This window comes from Lolium perenne, chromosome 6 (genome assembly GCF_019359855.2).
Source record: "Lolium perenne isolate Kyuss_39 chromosome 6, Kyuss_2.0, whole genome shotgun sequence".
NCBI classification, from domain to species: domain Eukaryota; kingdom Viridiplantae; phylum Streptophyta; class Magnoliopsida; order Poales; family Poaceae; genus Lolium; species Lolium perenne.
This window is the reverse complement of record NC_067249.2, coordinates 167393933-167413114: the sequence shown is the minus strand read 5'-3', so window position 1 is coordinate 167413114 and position 19182 is coordinate 167393933. Positions and strand designations below refer to the sequence as shown.

At 47.7% G+C, this 19182-nt stretch overlaps 3 protein-coding genes across 3 annotated transcripts; 2 read left to right on the top strand and 1 right to left on the bottom strand.

The window, feature by feature from the left end:
• The first annotated feature begins 7127 nt into the window (after window positions 1-7127).
• LOC127310247 (putative protein phosphatase 2C 23) lies at window positions 7128-8088 on the top strand. Its single transcript, XM_051340931.1, has one exon. The coding sequence runs from the start codon at window positions 7336-7338 to the stop codon at window positions 8086-8088; it is 753 nt and encodes a 250-aa protein (XP_051196891.1). The 5' UTR covers window positions 7128-7335.
• Window positions 8089-8466: 378 nt separating this feature from the next.
• Window positions 8467-9122, bottom strand: LOC127309477 (uncharacterized). Its single transcript, XM_051340326.2, has 2 exons — window positions 8895-9122; window positions 8467-8761 (listed from the first exon to the last, which is right to left on the bottom strand). Exons 1-2 carry the CDS (start codon window positions 8960-8962, stop codon window positions 8704-8706), a joined length of 126 nt encoding a protein of 41 aa, XP_051196286.1. The 5' UTR covers window positions 8963-9122; the 3' UTR covers window positions 8467-8703.
• Window positions 9123-14754: 5632 nt separating this feature from the next.
• Window positions 14755-18658, top strand: LOC127307005 (replication protein A 32 kDa subunit B). The gene is made up of 10 exons (XM_051337701.2): window positions 14755-15035; window positions 15141-15251; window positions 16171-16268; window positions 16355-16396; window positions 16481-16558; window positions 17459-17537; window positions 17639-17710; window positions 17788-17861; window positions 18171-18239; window positions 18313-18658. The coding sequence occupies exons 1-10, from the start codon at window positions 14880-14882 to the stop codon at window positions 18395-18397; spliced, it is 864 nt and encodes a 287-aa protein (XP_051193661.1). The 5' UTR covers window positions 14755-14879; the 3' UTR covers window positions 18398-18658.
• Window positions 18659-19182: the final 524 nt, after the last annotated feature.

The following is a 19182-nucleotide window of genomic DNA, read 5'->3' as shown; positions in this document are numbered from 1 at the left end:
TGGACGTACTATCACAAAATAAGGCTCAAACCGGTGCACCGCGTGATGAAGCCAAGCGTCTAAATCCCTCGATTATTCGACGGGTGTCGCTCCTACAAAACTTACATATCGACTCCGCAACAAACCTGCAATTACAACGGAGTCGTCGGATGAGCAGGCTGAATTGATCACTCGACTGCCCCCGGCAATAAATCATTAATCGAATTAACAAATTCGCAAGAACTACATGATGTGTAAAACACACTCGAATTTACATACGATTAACCTCTGCAGGTACAAGGACATTACAAGGTTCCCTGGGCTTCTCGGGCCTTCAGATCCCTCTCAATACCTGTCTCCATCCGCGAGATGATGGTATACGCAGGATTCCTAGCAATATCATAGTACTAATCTAAACTCCTTTTGGTGTTTGCTATGGCCTCCAAATCTAAGGTCGGATGACATGCTAACACTGAAGCAAAAGCAAGTTTAGCACCAGCCAGGAGTTCCTTTCGCACCAACAGTCGAATCCTCTCAGGGGACTTGAATCGGGTGAACAGAGCAGACAGAGTTTAGGGCGCTTGATCCAGAGGAAACATTGTCTTCCAGACCGTCGTAAGGTGACCATGAAATTTGTCAAAATAGTAGTGCACCTTCTCTTCTCGATACTCGAACTTCGCCACGATAACAGCTTTCGGTCGATTTGACCACAACTCATGCTTCGGGTGAGCAACGTTAGTCATCGCTTCGATCTTTTCGTGGATCCTCTTGTTTTCCTCTGATTCATCAGAAGCTATGACTGTCAAAGAAACAAATGTTAGTTAAAGAGTATTCAAGTTTCATCAGAAATCGACGGATGGGCAGACACTTACAGCTCAAGCTTTCGGTGGCAACACGGAGATGATCGAGAGCATGTTGTTCTACAGCAGTTGCAATTTCGCTCTTTCTTTTCACCAACGCCGCCATCGCGTGAAGGCTGGCAATATCTTTGTTCAATCGGGATATTTTGTCACGCAAGCCACGGATAAGACCAGATTCGTCACTAGCCGAAGGATTCAAAGAAGGATCGACACGAGAAGAAGAAGACGAAGGCATCTGCAGTACGAGTCTCGGTTCAGAACAGTGTTAAGAAAAAAACTCCCATCGGAAGCACAGCAATGTATATATTACATTCAAAAGGATGTTGGTACTAGCAACAGAGCCAGAAGAAAAAGGCGAAAATATTACATTGAGTCAGGTCATAATTACAAAAGCAAGTAATCATTCAAGGAGCAGCTGATGATGAGCCAGGAGCAGTCTTGGTCTTCGCCTTGTCAACTAGCTTGAGGAGTTGATTGGCACATATCACTGGTGACTGTTTGAAGGGCTCGAGATTGATTAAGAAATTATTGTCATCTACATGCAATGCCTTAGACAACCTTTCTAGTTCAGAGCCCAACCCATGACCCATCAGCAGCTGGAAAGTAAGCACCGCCCCAAATAAACGGGAACGACGCTTAAGTACCTCCACATGTTCAGAAGGATCGATGAGGAAAGCATCTGCCATCTCGCCAAGGGTCTTGTCTTGCTTCATCTTTGGGAATATCATCGTGAATAACCTTGACAGTGCTCCCTTGGTCCGTTGCAAAACTTCAAGGACTTGGATGTTGGATTCGGCAGCAAGTGACAAAGCGTCGACCACGGAATCCTCTCGAAGCTTGCGGGCTCGATTGATGCCCAAATCAGCAGCACCTGAATGAAGATAGATAAGCAGCTTGGAGGAAAACATCGAGAAAAAGATATGCGCGGAAAAACTCACCCATTAAGTTTGCAATGGATTCACGGAGGATGCCCTCCTTTTCATCAGCGACAGCCGCAGCTTTGCGCTTAGCATCTTGATCATCCTTCATTTTTTGCTTCAGCTTCTTCAGCTCCTCCTTTAGCAGGGTATTTTCTTTCTGAGCGTCAGTGGCAAGCTTGTTGGCTTCCAACACCTGGTCAGCCGAAGTTTTGATAGTCCTTCGAAGTTGAGTGTTTTCAGACTCCAGGCGGGTGAATTGCTCAGCAAACTTTGCCACAGCGTCAACCGTGGAGAAAATTGGCTGCAAAGCAAAAGGGTCAGGAAACCTCAGTCGAACATGAAAGTGCATCAGAAGGCAAATCAAATACATCACTCACGTGGTCACGAGCTGCCGATGGAGCGGGTGCGTTGCTAGAAGGGATAACCATTGACACCGGAATCTTCTCTACGGTCGTTCGTGAGGGTGGCATTGATTTGGCGGGAGAAGGATTCGGCTCTTTGGCTGATGCGGTTCTCTCAAAGGATAACCTAGCCCTCTTTGCAAGAGGAACGTCGTCATCATCATCAGAGCCGCTTGAGAAGAGTAGATGGTTAGCATACAGAACAACAAATGATAAGTTACAAAGGGAAAATAGATGCTCACAGGTCCAGGTCGTCTTCGGTAGCGAAAAAGCCTGTCGAACCTTTCACAACAGGGGAAGGCGGTGCGGTATCATCGGCATCATTATCTTGTCCGCTAGGACTTGATTCAGCCGTTGTAATAAGGTCCTCGTTTATCTGTTTACGTCGCCTGCTCCTGGTGAGGGCATCATCTTCGGCAGCTTCATCCTCTTGGACGTCACTGTCCTCAAGGACATGCTGGACGTCCTCGGTCTCCTCGGAGTCATCATCATCATCATCCTCTAGTTCCACACCGCTTTCGGGTGTAGGAGGATAGCATTGATCCACGACGGAGGCCTAGCGACATGAGAGAAATCAGAGAACACGGTGAAGAATAGCGTAAACGATAGCAGTAAAAGCGAGAAACAGCAAAAGTTACCTCAGCCGGGAGATGGTGAAGATCGTATGGGGACGAGTCGAAGACAAGACAATATTGTCCTTCATGCTGAGGCACGTCAGGCGACGCACCTCGTCGCGAAGTTCATCGGCTGACAGGTCGGTTGAGCTAACTCTCGACTTGTCGTTCTTGCCAGAATACAGCCACAACTGGTGGGGCCGGGACATCAGCGATTGCACCCGACGTTGTAAGAAAACTGAGACTACCTCGGTGCCACACATCGTCAAGCCTCCCGTGTTCTTCAGATCTATGACCTGGTCGAACAGCTTGTCGGCAGTCGCCTTCTCTTCGGGAGAAAGGGCGTTTCGCCAGGACTTCTTCGGCTGAGCTACCAGAACGTCCTCGAATGGAGGGAGGTTGGAGCGCCGCCCAGACACCGGAATATCCCGCAGATAAAACCATTTGTTGCGCCAGCCTTGGACGGACTCCTTCATTGGGTAGTCGAAGTAATCAACTTCTTTCCTGACAACAAAGCCAACGCCACCAACGACGGGGGGGGGGGGGGCATTGCTGTCATTGTGGCGCTTGACATAGAAGATCTTCCTCCAAAGACCCCAGTGGGGATCAATGCCAAGGAAAGCTTCACAGACGGTGATGAAGATGGAAAGATGGAGAATGGAATTTGCGGTCAGCTGCCAGAGCTGAATCCCGTAGAAAAAGAGAAGGGGCGAAGGAACTCGTGGGCAGGAAGCGAAAGCCCGCGAAACAGAAAAGCGGCGAACATGACGGTAAAGCCCTTTGGAGGATTTGGGTGAGAGGAAGGACCTGGAAGACGAATATCATCGTCAGAAGAGGAGATGAAGCCGAAGGAGCGGAGCTTGCTCACCTCGCGATTGGTGATGGTAGAAGCGCCCCAGTCACGGCTAACCTTGGTCATGCTCGAGGCACTAGCACTCTTCTTCTTGCCCATGGCGTTCGGAGCTTTCGAGGAAAGGAACAGAGGTGAAGAGGAAGGCTAGAAAGGGGATGAGTAGTACAGAGGCATAAAAAGTAAAAATGACAAAGTCCTTTTATTTATATCATAAGACCGCTGGAAGATCGTGGCCGTAACCCTAAAGCCATCGTGGGAGGTGGATGAGATCTAATCGTACACGTGTCACTCTGCGGAGAGCGGAACCAGCGGACCATTATTCCCACGATGCGTGGAAATCGAGGAGGCACCTTGGTCAATGTGCATGCAGTAGTCATTTCCTAAAAAAAATTCCTGCGCAGAACTAGGGTGGGCCCGTCAGGTCACGTCTTTTTAGACAGATCATGGCAGTGTTTACGTCATCAATGACGTCGTGAAAGCTTAGTTGAGGAATCGAAGAATTGAAACTGTCGAGTAGTCAACTTGAGTCTACGCACAGATTGCAAGCATCCGCGCCTAGACTCGGGGGCTACTCCCATCGGGAGCGCTGGACGCGCACCCAATAAAAAGAAGACTCGAAGAATTTTCCAGGAAGAAGGGTCTGAAGAAGTGTTTAAACAAAAGAGTGGTGTCTTCAGCTCGAGTCTGCACCCGATTGCAAGCACCCGCGCCCAGACTCGGGGATTACTCCCATCGGGAGCGCTGAGTGCGCACCCGATAAACTTTTTTGCACTCCAGGATCATGCCCGGGGACTTGATTCTGTGTAGGGTAACGTTGTTTTGCCATCGGCAGTTAACCAGCAAAAGCTAGGCACGTTACTCAATATCCTTTACGCGTTGAGACTTTACCGAAGAATATGGGCCCCGGTGCAAATGTATCGGGTGACCCACGGAGACTTGCAGGAAGCTTTGGCGGAAGGAGACATCGAGTGTCACAACTTGAGTCTACGCACGGATTGCAAGCATCCGCACCTAGACTCGGGGGCTACTCCCATCGGGAGCGCTGGACGCGCACCCGATAGAATAAGATGATGCTGTTACAAGATGAACAAAAACAATCAAGGAGAAGGTCATTAGGTGGAGGCATGATTTAGTCTCTACCCGAAATATCTTCGGCTAGACACTCGGGGACTACTGACGTGGGCATTACCTTTCGGGTAACTGGCATTGCCCTATCCTGTACGGCCCAATAGGAGGCTGACGAAGACAACTGATGGCAAGGTGGGCCACTAAGACGGTGCCGAAGAGGATTCCTTGAAGAACAAGACGAAGAGGAGCCGAACAAGGAAAGTTTAGAGCTAGGTCTTTTGTAAACCTAGACGTACCCGGACAGATCTCTTGAGACCTGGCCTCCTATATAAAGGCCAGGAGAGGGGCTGCCGAGGGACACGATCAATCTTAGCAACTTTAGCCACCAGAAGTCTAGAGCTAGGTCCCCGCAGCACTTAGCCTCTCGACGAGATCACAGCCGAAACCTTGGGCACCCCGTTGTAACCCAATATTCTCATAATCAAGATCAGACAGGCAGGACGTAAGGGTTTTACCTCATCGAGGGCTCCGAACCTGGGTAAATTGCTCTCCCCGCTTGTCTGCGAACCAATGTCTCGTGTCAGCCTACAGGATTCCATCAACCCTAAGCCCCAATCGGAGGGCATTGTCGAGGAGCACCCTCGTTAACACACCACATTTGAATTCCTCGTTTTGATGTCTACGAGACTGAAACTCAAAGTCGGACACAAATATGATATAGGCATCAATAGGCCACACTAACTTTCTTTATCCAACATTTTGCTACTTTTCACCGTGAAAATCAAGAAATTAAAACTATAAACATAATTTCCCCTAACCATTCTTGAAGCACTTGCCATCCTCGCAAACTTCGATCTGCCACCAAGCCCCACGGCTAGGAATGGCTATGGTGGCGCAACTGAGAGCATAGAAGCAAGGTGGCGGCAAGAAGTAGGTGGAGGAAGCAAGGAAATGCATGACAACTGAGAGCTTCAGGGTTGCGGCGCGTCGCCACCGCGTGAGTAGACGATTGAGGTGTCATCATCTTCCTCCTCCGAGAAGGAGTTGGAGGCCCACTGTGACTTCGAGGAGGTGGAGATCGACAAAGACTCTGATGAGGAGGAGGAGGAGGCCATGCCCGTGCCCAAGCCTGGTACTCGCCGTGCGCACGGAGGCGAAGGATGCGATGGTACGTCACGATACCGTGGTGTACAACACAGCACGGTTGGAGCTAGGAAGCCTCCAAGCAGCACGAGGCGAACCACCAAGCGTGGTGCATCCAGGCCTCTATAAAATAGCGCCTATACCCACGGGCGATTTCTAGGGCTACAAAAGGCTATAGCGGGCCATGATCATATAGCCATTTGCTAAATAATGAGAAAAAATCAATACTTCAGCACCATATAACCATATATAGTATATACATCAATAATTCACAAATGCATCGCAAGGTAACATAGTCACATAAGAGATGCACATAATTAAAACATAGTTTACATATAGTTCTATCCAAAACATAGTTCACAGACAGTTAAGGACAAGTTATGTCCAAATATTAGCAGTTCATGACATGATGACATAGTGGTTTCTATAAATTAGGCCGCTTTGAAAATTTTGGGTTAATTTTTTTTTAACACATTGAGCGGGAAGATAGCCGCTATTGAGCTAAACTACGGCTAAATAGCTATAGTCACGCTATTAGCTGCTATTTCTATTTTAACTTTAAAAAGCTCTAGCTGTAGCCGCATGTCTCTCAAAAAACTATAGCCAGGATCTATAGCGGGCTATTCTAAACAGAGATCTAGGCCTACATGGCGGACTCCTCCGACGACGAGGAGTAAAGTGCCATCGCCTTTTTTGGTCCCCCGTGAAGTGCCACCACCGCCTTTTGGTCCCAGGTTTAGGGGTCTTACTAACCTATGAATGTAGCAAACTTTTTTTGTGTATGTAAATTTTTTTTTTTTTAAGGATTGTGTATGTAAATTATGTTGATGATGAACTCGCGATGATTCTAGTGTAAAATCTTCCACGAATCAATTGTTTAAAAATACAGTTTAGATTTCAGGATCTGCTGTGGCGCAAGATATCTCGTACTGGAAACATTTTTCCAGCTTCCTGATCTGAAATATTCGTGTTAGGCTTATGGAACATTTGTTAGAGTTGCTTATATGTATTCATAGCACGTATACCGCATTGGACATAATTCCAGTTTCCGCGCTGCGTGACCGTATCGTATACTGAGTACTTCAGATTTCAGACTCGGAAAAGGAGCACCTCAAAACCCAAACGTGCTGCAGTCGATCTGCGCGTAACGGATTCACCAGAATTTTCGACTTGAGGCGAGTATATATGGATGCGACGGCCAGGACTCCAGGAGAACGATCACGAAGAGGAAGAGGAGGAAGGCCGGCCACAATGGAGAAACTGGAGCAGATCCAGCAAACCCTGAGCGAGATAGATGATCGAACCCCCGACGCCCTCCGCTTCGCGTTCAGCCTCGGCCACCGCGTCTCGCCCGCGCCACCACCCGGAGAGGAAGACCGCGTCGCTAGCTTCGCCGCCTCCGTGCTGCCGCCGCCACCAGTGGTTTCCGAGGACGCCGATGCCAACGAACCCGGGCAAGTGCCTCTCGCGTCGACCTCCGAGGACGACGCGGCAAAGATGCTGAGGATGGAGTGGGCTTCCTGCTATCTACCGGACCACGACGAAGACGCGCACTTCGGGCACGACGAGGCCGGCGTCCTCGGCGTGGCGGACGGCGTGGGATCGTACCGCAATCGCGGCGTGGACGCAGCCGCGTTCTCACGAGGGCTCATGACGAGCGCCTTCATGCACGTCCTGGCGATCGAGCCCGGCACGCCCGTCTGCCCATACACGCTGCTGGAGCGGGCGTACGACGAGACCGTCGCGTCCGCCGCGTCCGGGGCCTCCACGGCCGTCATCCTCTCGCTCGCCGGCGCCACGCTCAAGTGGGCGTACATCGGAGACAGCGCCTTCGCCGTGCTCCGGGGCGGCAAGATCGTGCACCGTTCGCGGGCGCAGCAAAGCCACTTCAACTGCCCGTTCCAGATCAGTGCCGGCGGGAAGGGGGACAGCGTCGCGAAAGCGGACGTCGGCGAGATGCCCGTGAGGGACGGAGACGTCGTCGTGGCCGGGACGGACGGGCTGTTCGACAACGTCTTCGACGCGGAGCTGGCGCGGGTAGTGCGGATGGGCACGGCGCAGGGATACTTGCCCAAGAACATGGCGGACGTCGTCGCGGGCATCGCGTACGAGATGTCGCGGAGCCGAACGAAAGTCTCGCCGTTCAGCACTGAGTACCAGAAGCAGGCCACCGGGGTCGGGTTCCACGGCGGGAAGCCGGATGACATCACCGTTGTCGTAGCCTTCGTTCGGGATTTGTCGACCAGATAACCTTTCAATAGCGGTAATATCATCTCGACAAGGATCCTGATCGAAACTCAACTACCAAAATAACCATTTACAGCGTCTTATTTCCAGTGAGATTTTAAGCAAACTCCACGATTTCAGCTACATGTAGGCTGCCACTGTATTCGACCATCGCGCCATAACTTGTGTCTAGCAGTTTGGTCTACCCTCCTTTTGGAAAGAAGATGGTATACGCTTTGGACGAGTTGAACTATATTCAGACATGCACATTTCATCGGTGCCATAGTGCGGCGCGAGTACATTACCTTCACCGGTGAGTCCATCTTGCTGAATGCTGATGGACAACAACACCGTATGAAGTATATGGGCCCTTAATTAGGATCAAGACTAATAAACTCGTAGTAGCCTTACTGCATACTCTTTTGTAGCGGAAGAAGATAAGTCAACATTCCAGCAATTGGTCCCCAAATTCCCTTTACTGCCTAATGAAGTTCATTAGAGATTCAGATTACAGATATTACTCCAAAGACCTCGTTTTAAAAACATCTAAAATCTGCGGAACATGTAGAGACCCCGACGTAACTCACGCGCTTCCGGCGGCCAGAAGGACTGGGACGCCGGCGAGAAGCAGCATCGGTTTCAAACACAGCAGATCCAGTCCAGGATGCTGGAGCAGCAGTCGTAGCAGCAGGAACAGCTGCAAACATTCGGTGGGCATAGTTGAAACAAGCAATAATTCAGTGTGAGAAACTAAGAAGCAAGCGATCAATCGAAGAGCGAGCACAGCCGAGCGGGAAGAGAATAGGAAGGGCTGGATCGGGCGCACGTACCATCCGTCCAGGCTCTTGTCCTGGAAGTCTTCGGTCGCGGACATGGACTGGGCGGTCGGGGGATCCATGGCCAGGCCTCTCTCCTCCTGTGGAAGACGATGATGTGGGGGAAAAGGCAGCGGCGGACTTGGGATTAGGAGTGGCACTGGAGCAAGGCAAAGGGCAGAGGCGAGATGAGATGAACGGGAACGCCAATATAAGTGATGACGCACATGGAGGGGGAGGTGGTGCGCGGTGTAAAGAAAGCTCCTTTGCCGCCATTTAAGGCACTACTAGTAGCTTTGGAGTTTTGCACCGCCCTATTTGGTGCGTGTCCCACTGATTTGCTCGTGTATTCATTTTCTTCAGCTGACGTTGCAAGCTTGGCTTCACCTGTCCAACGAAGCAATTAACGGCTTTGATGAAGGAAGTCATCACGGGAAGATAGCCCACTTTGTTTGAAGGACCAGCAATGGTGATCCTAGGCTGTTTCGTACGACTTTGTCGATAACCTTATCCTCCTGGAAATAGGTTTTCGCCCGGCTATATTAATGTAGCAAACCACCCGATACAAAGAATAAATTGGAGCCGCAACATAACCAAACTCAAAAGAAAAGACAAAGAAAGGAAAGAAAAAGTAATGCCGACACCGGCAGATCGACGAAAACGATGACGATCCGCAACCGCTGCGCCCTCCGGAAAAGTATCACCACGCTCCTAGCACGCCGAGGCGCCGCATACCAAGCAACACCTTCACCAAGGAAACGACGACGATGCCGCTGCTGCCGGACTAGTCCTAGGGTTTCCCCAGCGTCGTCAACCCCGATAACCTTATCCTAAGAGCATCTCCAGGGTGTCCTCAAAGCGGTCTTCAAACGGCGCTGGATCGAGCATTTGGGATATGTGTTTCCTTCGTGTCGTGTTTGGGTACGTCGCTCCCCAGCCGTGTCCCCCAAACGCGCCCCCAAAACTTTAAAACTTTAAAATAACATAACGTTGTGTTTTTATTTTAATAGATAGAAAAAATTATAGGTACGTTGAAGAAATAATTGTTGTACTAATTTTCAAATCGGAGCAACATAAACAAATTACATATAAAAACTTCGAAAAAACATAAACAAATTATATATATAAAAAATTGAAAAAATTAAACTACTTCTTATTTGATGGCCCCGCATCGTCGTCCTCAGTGTGGTGCTTCCTGCTCGTCACCTCTTCCGAAAGAGCAGGTGTTGTTCGACGCGTCGGAGGAACTTATGTCCCCAGCGCCGTCGACGATGCTCACCGGCTGCGCCTTCGCTTTCACCTCCGGCCTCTGCCTTCGCCCGGGGCCTTGCCGCCTGATGACCCACAAGTATAGGGGGTGTATCGTAGTATTTTCGATAAGTAAGAATGTCGATCCCAACGAGGAGCAGAAGGTGTTGACAAGCAGTTTCGATGAAGGATTCACTGTAAATGCTCACAGACAAGTATTCAGGGGGTTTTGATGTAACAGTTGAATAAAGTACGAGTAAGTAAAGTGCGAGAGTAACAATTGCAGCGAGTGGCCCAATCCTTTTTAGCACAAAGGACAAGCCGGTTTGTTTACTTATAATGACCAAACGTTCTCGAGGACACATGGGATTTTAGTCTAGTGCTTTCGCTACATACGGCTAAATAATCTTCATTGTTATGATAAGTGTTGTGTGGGTGAACCTATGCTAATGTACCGCCCTTCCTAGGACTAATACATACTTGTGATTATACCCCTTGCAAGCATCCGCAACTACAAGAAAGTAATTAAGATAAATCTAACCACAGCCTTAAACTCTGAGATCCTGTTATCCCTCCTGCATCGATATACCAACGGGGGTTTAGGTTTCTGTCACTCCGGCAACCCCGCAATCGGCAAACGAGTACAAGATGCATTCCCCTAAGCCCATAAAGGTGAAGTGTCATGTAGTCGACGTTCACATGGCACCACTAGAAGAATAACACCACAACTTAAATATCATACCATTGAATATTACTCAACCATAGTTCACTACTAGCATTTAGACTTCACCCATGTCCTCAAGAACTAAACGAACTACTCACGAGACATCATATGGAACATGATCAGAGGTGATATGATGATGAATAACAATCTGAACATAAACTTGGTTCAATGGTTTCACTCAATAGCATCAACAACAAGTAGAGATCGATACCGGGAGAGTTTCCCCTATCAAACAATCAAGATCAAACCCAAATTGCTACGGCGGTGACGGTGTCCAGCGGTGGAGACGGCGGTGATGATGGTGGAGATGATGATGATGGTGATGGAGATGATGTCCAGCTTGATGACGGTGACGATGGCGTCGATTTCCCCCTCCCGGAGGGAATTTCCCCGGCGGATTCCTGCCCGCCGGAGAGCTCTTTTCTCTCTGGTGTTCTCCGCCCCGCAGAGGCGGCTGTAACTCTTCGCGAGGTACCCTCTGTGGCTTAGGTTTTCGGGACGAATGGTTTCGCGAAGAAAAGGAGGCGAAAGGGGCTGTGGGGCCCCCACACCACATGGTGGCGCGGCCAGGCCATGGGCCGCGCCGCCCTATGGTGTGGGCCCACCCTGGGTCCACCTGGCTCCTCCTTCTGGCTTCCTTCGTCATCTTGAAAAATAGGATTTTTGGTATAATTTCCTTCCACAGTTGATCTTCCGAAATATTGCGTTCTGACGGTGCTTTTTCCAGCAGAATCCTGGCTCCGGTGCTTGATCCTCCAATAATGATGAAACATGCAAAATAGATGAAATAACATAAGTATTGTATCCAAATATGAAATATATCAATGAATAACAGCAAATTATGATATAAAATAGTGATGCAAATTGGACGTATCACCGCCACCGCCTCCTCAGCCTCTTCCTCCTCCTCGTCGGCCTCCCATTCCTCCTCATTGTCCGGCAGCAAGGAACCATCGCTACTAGGCGTTGCAACTCTATCCCACCAATGGCGCCATCCCGGTGGCTTTCTCTCACTGTCGGTGTTTGATGGCAGAGAGAGGTCGCTCATTGTGAGAGAGGAGAGGAGAGATGAATGGCGTCAGCCGGTTGTAGATCGGAAAGCGCATACGTAGGGGTCTTATTGAGTGCGGATAAATGGTGGCGCAAATATCGAAGAGAGCGACGGTTGCTCTCCCGCGGAGTTCGTGCTCCATTCCGGCGGTTCACGCGTCGATCGATGCGGTTGCCACTGCGACGGTTCCCCTTCCCGGCAACTGCACCATCGCTAGGTAGGCGGCGGTTGAGCGTCCGTTCGTGAGTCGCTGACTCGTCGGGACAGCGTCTCCTCGCCTCCTCGCATTTCGTTGTATCCAGCGTGCCCGGAGCGTCCCCTGTGGAGCGGGGACAGGCTCGGGACCGGACACCGTATTGGGCCGCGCTGGACGGTTTGAGACGCGCCGGTTGGAATGAAATTTTATCCGACGGTCGTCCTAAGTCCCTTTAGGACCGCTTTGGAGACGCGGCCGGAGATGCTCTAACATTTCCCAAACAACCCTATTATTGTTGCATCTTGTCGCTTACAGGGACAAGCAACCGTTCCCACTCATCTAGGCCTTTTCCATTCCTTTACTTCCCAGCTTCACAAATAAGTGTACCTATAACTTTGTCCTAAATTTATTTTATTAAAATTTTACTAACTTTATGCATATATAAGTATCAATATGTATTATGCCAAATTGGTAAATTATAAAATTACACTAATGTGATGATATTAATTTAATATCATAAATGTTGGTACATTTTCCTATAAAATTGGTCAAAGCTAGAAATACACATATTCGCGAATGAAGAGGCTGCTGCACTAGATGCTACAGAGCCCACCCTGTATCTTTGGAAAAGGTCCAAAACAAAACTTGAACTTATATACCAAAACTAAATTGAGTACCTAAATTTCAGTCCACAAAATCAGTACTTCAAAATTATCGATGCGGACATGTCTTCCTCGATGCAAACTCGACCCAATTAGGTCCCTATATGGGTCACGTCTGGATAACTAATCCTTTTGGGCCAGGCCGCTGGGCTGGATATTTCGTGTATACCTGTCGTTCAGACACAAATGGATCAGACGCGGGTTGATCCCCTCGAGATACCCTCATCTGGCGAACCCAGTGCCACGCCTCTTGCCACGGCGCCATCACCGCGGGCACCGTACCACCAAAATAGTACATTTTAAGTCCTAAATTCCTAGTGGTTGGGATAATCAAACCTCAAACTCAACGGGGATTAGGGAGTGGCAAGAGGCACCGGCCTGAGCTGCTTACTTTTCTTCTCTGGTCAAAACCGGCCAGGATAAGGAGTGGGAGGGGTGGGTAGCAAGCAGTATTAGAGCTTGGGCGTTTACGCCTTAGGGCATCTCCAACGGGGTGACACAAACAGATGTGGAGCGATCATTTGCGACCACGCGGTCAAAAAATGCGTCTTTACCCTAGCCCGGCGGCTCGACGCATAGTGACCGGGCTGTCCGCGGAGACGCAAATGCGGCCCAAATATGCGGCACAAACACCTTAAATCTTGATACATATGGATGATTACATTATCAATCTCATCCAAACCCCATCCAGCTCTTAATCCTACAGATAACTACTCACGCATGGTGAAGAAGCCCTCAAAATCCCTCTCTCCGAGGTGGAGAGCAGGATCAATGGGACCCCTGAAACGAAGATCGTGGTCTCGGCGGCGCTCTGTTTCGTGAAACACTCCGTCCTTCCGGTAGGGTAGTTTTTTAGGGTATATAAGGGCACCACGCGAGGGAGGAGGCGAGACGATGATCGAGGGCCAAACGGGCCCTAGTGGCACGCCCTGTACTGGTGGGCGTGCCACCTGGCCTCGTTTGGGCCTCGTGGATTCCCTCTCGTGATTCAAAGCTCTAGGTCCCTTCATTCGGTGAAAAACTTTCGTGGTATTTTTCCCCGATTTTATTTTCTACGAAAACTAACAAAAATAAAACTTTTGCTAAACACAGCACCAGATTCAGCAGTTTTATCCAAGTATGGTGAGATTATGGAGCAAATCTTTGAGCAAAGTGCTTGGAAATTAGATATATTTGAGATGTATCATGTGGCGGTTGATACCACAAAAGCATCTCCGAGACAATGAGTAGATATTGTCTTACGATCTAAGGATTAGGTTACGACGCTTTCGTAAATATCGTAACGCTGAACTCGATGCGATTTTGATTCGTTACAATACTTACGTATATGTGGGAATGTACATCATATCATTTTTCCAAATAATATAATCTCATTGTCAATGACTACGTGGCCATGATCGGGAAACCTCGACCAACCAATTGACCACAATCAACTGGTTTGTTTACAATACCAAACATGTATCAATATTTCCAATTGATACATTTATAACATGTCATGAAACTATTATGAACTATTTGGTATATAATAATAAATACTATTTATTATTTGCCTCTAGGGCACTACATCCAACAAAAAGAACATAGGAAAGAGTTCCAACATAAGAGAGGGGAGTGCAGGGCTACCCAGGAACACAAGGAGCTGAGCAGGCCCAAGGCGCCCCTCCTTTGACCCTCCTTCCAGAGGGAAGGCCTTGGGGCCAGGGTTTGGTGGGGTGGCCCACTAGGGCCAACTAACCTAGGGAGGAGGGCCGGCGGCCAACCCACCCTCGTTGACTGACCTAATGGCGGTGGCACAAACATCTTTTTTCAGCTCGGTAGCCGTAGCACACCGATGGGCTGTTCACGACAACCCCGAACACCCCGAGCCGCACCGCTCGGTCGCACACATCCAAATCAGACGCACCCGGCTTACGTATTTTACTCCCGACTTGACCCGACGCACCGTCGATACCGACGACGGACGCACGCACGCGGCGGCCCAAAAAATTCGTAACAGGAGCGGCGCGGTCTTGTCTTCCCCCACACGATACAAAGGCCCCCTTCTCCCTGCCTCCTCTCCCGCCCTCACCTCCCCCCTCCTTCCTCGGCAAGACTAGGGTTTTACCCACCGGACCCCGCGATGTACGGCGGAGGCGGCCAGTACGACGCCGGCGGCGGCCAGTACGACGGCAACGGCGGCGCCGCGAGCGCCAACAACCTCTTCGGCGGCGGCGGGTTCATGCCCTCGCAGACCACCAACACCCCGGAGGGCGGCGGCGGCGGCGGCTTCAACAAGGTACCACCACCCCCCGACCCCTCCGAATCCGACCTAGTTAATCTCCCACTGATCTGCCCCCCCAAATCTTACGCCTTCGTTTCGTTGGGGTCGTTGTGTGCTCAGGGTCGCGGCTCGCAGACGCTGATGCCGCTCACCGTCAAGCAGCTCATGGACGCGTCACAGACAAACGACGACAAGTCCAGCTTCGCCGTCAATGGCTGGGAGGTGTCCACGGTACGGATCTCGCCTCGCCTCGCCTCTCCACTTCACGCGCTGCCGGTGCCTAATAATGTTGTGCTGTAAAAAAAACGTTTCTTTGGAGCAGCGATTCGATTCTGTATGCTTGCAGTGAAATGCGAAAGGTTCTGATTTGCGTTCGAGTTAGCAGAGCCGAACCGAAGCCTTCCTGGGGACTGAAACCTGTCTCCTCCAAAAGTATCACCAAGAGGAACCGGATCTGTTATCATACCTGTAGGCAACTGGATTAAAATTTTGAACATATGGCACTGGCCAGGCGTGTTGGTTTGGCTATGAAATGGGGAAAGAAACAATAGCTTGGTTAGTGTGCATATTGAATTTGCCGAAGTTTTGCAATTCCTGTCCTTCTCACTGCCCACATCCACCATCTATGATGAGTCCTAAATGACCTACACCAATGGCTCTCCTTTACATGCCATGGCTCTGCCCTCCTAAACACCTATGACAAGTAGGCACTGTGGCACCCCAATTAGCCGAAGTTTTGCAATTCCTGTCCTTCTCACTGCCCACATCCACCATCTATGATGGGTCCTAAATGACCTACACCAATGGCTCTCCTTTACATGCCATGGCTCTGCCCTCCTAAACACCTATGACAAGTAGGCACTGTGGCACCCCAATTAACATACACATGGTCCCTAATTGCTAACAAACACTCCTGACTCAACCATTCAATCAGGTTGGGGCTGGCTGCAGTACAAGTGCACGAACTGTGCAGTTATGTGCTTATGTATCGACATGCCTTGAAATTTTGTGAAACGAACGGTGTTTTAGATAGGCCCAACTGCAGTTGGTCTTATGGCATTTGTGTGTGGTTACAATGGGTTTTCTTTGCGTACTTTGCTCCCTACCAAGATCAGCTCCTTCTGATTGTTTTAATTGCCCTGAATTGCAGGTTAGGCTTGTAGGACGCATGCTGAATAAAAACGAGCGGGTCACAGATGTAACGTTTGTTCTTGATGATGGTACAGGCAGGATAGAAGTGAATCGCTGGTGAGATGTCTCATGTATTTATTTGGTCTGTCTACAAAATTTTGGACCATCAATCATATATATGACGGCCTTTATTTATTTTCCAGGGAAAATGAGACGTCTGACACTGAGGAAATGAAGCTAGTCAAGTAAGTGTTAAAAGTTAACTTTCATTTGTTGGAAGATCAGTTTTGTATGCAACAAACTTGAGATCTTTGTACCTTTTTTTCAAGTGATGGCGACTATGTTATTGTCAATGGTGGTCTGAAAGGCTTCCAAGGGAAGCGTCACGTGGTTGCTTATTCCGTGCGGTGAGCACTTTAATCTTTGTTGTAGGATAGTTCATAATTGTTTTTGCCTGTTATGCTGTGGTTGACATTGAGGTGGATTATGGAACTACCATTTGGCCAAACGTTTTGGCCTATTTTACTGTTTGGGAACCACCTTTTTCCTTCTGTTGTCGTTATTTTTCCATTGCAGATTATAGACTAAAGAGTGTCTATATCTAAGTCAACTTGAGAAAGTATTATATCTAAGCCTGAATATTTCAATCATTGATCCTTTATTGAATGGAAATCGGATAGTTACACTTCTTAAATTGATATGCAACTTCAGTTTTGGAGATGTGCAATGCACATGTCTACAGATGAAGTTTCACAAGAATTTTTGTGCAACTCTAGGTCCCAGAGCAACTTGGTTGACTTAGAAATAATGTTTTCTGGGTTGCCTTAGAAACAGCAAATATGTATTACATTAGTAAAGAACGGTGCACTTCAGCAACCGCGAACCGAGCCTTAGAATTTTAACGAAGTTTGCCGGATAAATATTTGGTCTTTATTGAACTATGTGACTACTTCAGTTCTCTTGCTTTATAAATCATAAAGTGATTTGTATTTATGCAGCTTTTCCCTCTGCTATGAATAGGGAATAATAAAATATTGTAGTATGCATGCACAAGCATGTGATTACTGTACAAGCAACCAATGTATCGATATAAGATGTTGTAAAGATTAATCTAATGTTTGATTCTTTCTCATGCAAATGCATTGATATATTAGATTGAAAGTATTTTGTTATATGATGTGTTTAAAAGCAATAGCAAGATTTTCTGGGGTGATAAAGGTTGCTAACCTGGACTATGAGAATATTTTGTGCCCATTTGATATATGTGGCTACATTTTTCTTATATTAGTCTTACTATTTCTTGTCAGGCTTGTAACCAACTACAATGATATAACACATCACTTTCTGTACTGCATTTATGTGCATCTGGATCTTGCCAAGGCTAAGGTACTATCATGCCATTTCTAGGATTTTAGTTTTTACAAACTGAATAATATTTATGATTTCTTATGATGCTTTTATTTATTTGGATTTTTTTATATTGGTAGAGGTTGGCGTCTCAGCCCCAAGCAAATGCTAGTACATCAACATGGAACCAAGCTCCACTTCCTAATAATCAGGTGGTTTTGGGTACTATATCATCATTTTACTAGATCTCTCAAATTATTATCTAATGTTTTTGCTCTTCATTGCTCAGTCTGCATCTGGAAATACTGCTGGAAAAGAGTTAACTGATTTGGTCATGAGTGTGTTTCATGACCCAGTACTTGGGTAAGTTACTATGAATGATGTTCACATTGTGTTATTAAGTGCTTTGGATTTTTTATTAACATTAATGCATACATACATGCTCCTGAGTATGCATGTCTTTGGTGGAAGAAAGTTGCAGTATCATGTTATGCTTAGTGTTTGTGTCTTTTTCCTGTAATTTGTAGTACTGGTCCCTCTGCCCCCTCCCTCCCATGATCATGGTAGTTACATACATAAGTTTTTGTACTTTATTTGCCTTAATATTGTTAGCTTTCCTCTCGTTTATAGAATGGGTAATGAACTAATAATAAGTGAATTGTGTTCCTACAGAAACATGGAGCATGGAGTAAGTGTTGATGAGGTTGCTAGCCGTCTTAAACTATCAGATGCAGTGGCCAGGTATCACCCGTTCTCATCTCTTCCTCTGAATTGCATTTGACATTCTATTTTCATAATCCTGTTTCTTTCACAGGTCGACTGTTCAACATCTTGCTGATATTGGCAACCTTTATCCAACTATCGATGACAACCACTTCAAGTCTGCACTGAATGGTTGAATATGTTAGGATCCCTGTTGAGCTATTAAGATAATATAGGCACTTCCTTTGCGTAGTGCCTTGATGGTCCTGCAGATAGTCGAGACAAGATCAACTTAACAGCTAGGTTAAGTTGCATATCAAGTATTCGATGTTATGGACTTGAGTGGGTTACTTCAATGCCTCCAGCACATATATGCATGTGAGACACTGAGACCTGCAATTAAGATCTTGGGGTCTGCATTGCGCCCAGGTAAAATGTAATGTCATGGTTCCGTTCAACTGGAATGTGTTGGTTCCATTCTTGTGTTTATTTTTACCAACTAGGTGGGATGAGTTGGTTCCAATTCTATGTTTGTGATGGAATGAGTTGAATTGGGTCAGCTCAGCTTTTTCATATGAATGGTGAGCTCATCTCCCATACGTGCGTTTGAGTGTATTGCTCTTTGTACCATATTATTTCTAGTAGCATTTTGTTCGTATTTTTTCAGCAAAAAACATCTACAGGTACACACATTCACAATCAATCCATACAAACTCTATTCAGCCATGTCAAGTTCATGTAACAGTAGTCATCCAAAATCGCGTACTAGTTAAAGTTCATTACAGTACATTCTACCATGCCAATTAAAATGGGCTCTAATGCCGATTTTGTTTGGTTGTGCAAGATACTGTGTCGAGAGTAGCCAATTCTAAATTTGTGTTTGGATGGTCCATCTAATTGAATTGGTTCTTCTTCATCTTTGTATTTCCGTCCGCCTTATCATGACAAATCCCTGCGTCACGAGGGTCCCTAGGGCATGATT

Bases quoted from the DNA above. Each gene is read 5' to 3' on its own strand.
- LOC127307005 (XM_051337701.2), top strand. From the start codon at position 14,880: ATGTACGGCGGAGGCGGCCAGTACGACGCCGGCGGCGGCCAGTACGAC. The intron at 17,538-17,638 runs GTACTATCATGC...TTATATTGGTAG, and splicing joins TGGATCTTGCCAAGGCTAAG to AGGTTGGCGTCTCAGCCCCA. The intron at 17,711-17,787 runs GTGGTTTTGGGT...TTCATTGCTCAG, and splicing joins CTCCACTTCCTAATAATCAG to TCTGCATCTGGAAATACTGC.
- LOC127309477 (XM_051340326.2), bottom strand. From the start codon at position 8,962: ATGGATCCCCCGACCGCCCAGTCCATGTCCGCGACCGAAGACTTCCAG. The intron at 8,762-8,894 runs GTACGTGCGCCC...GAATGTTTGCAG, and splicing joins GACAAGAGCCTGGACGGATG to CTGTTCCTGCTGCTACGACT.
- LOC127310247 (XM_051340931.1), top strand. From the start codon at position 7,336: ATGCTGAGGATGGAGTGGGCTTCCTGCTATCTACCGGACCACGACGAA.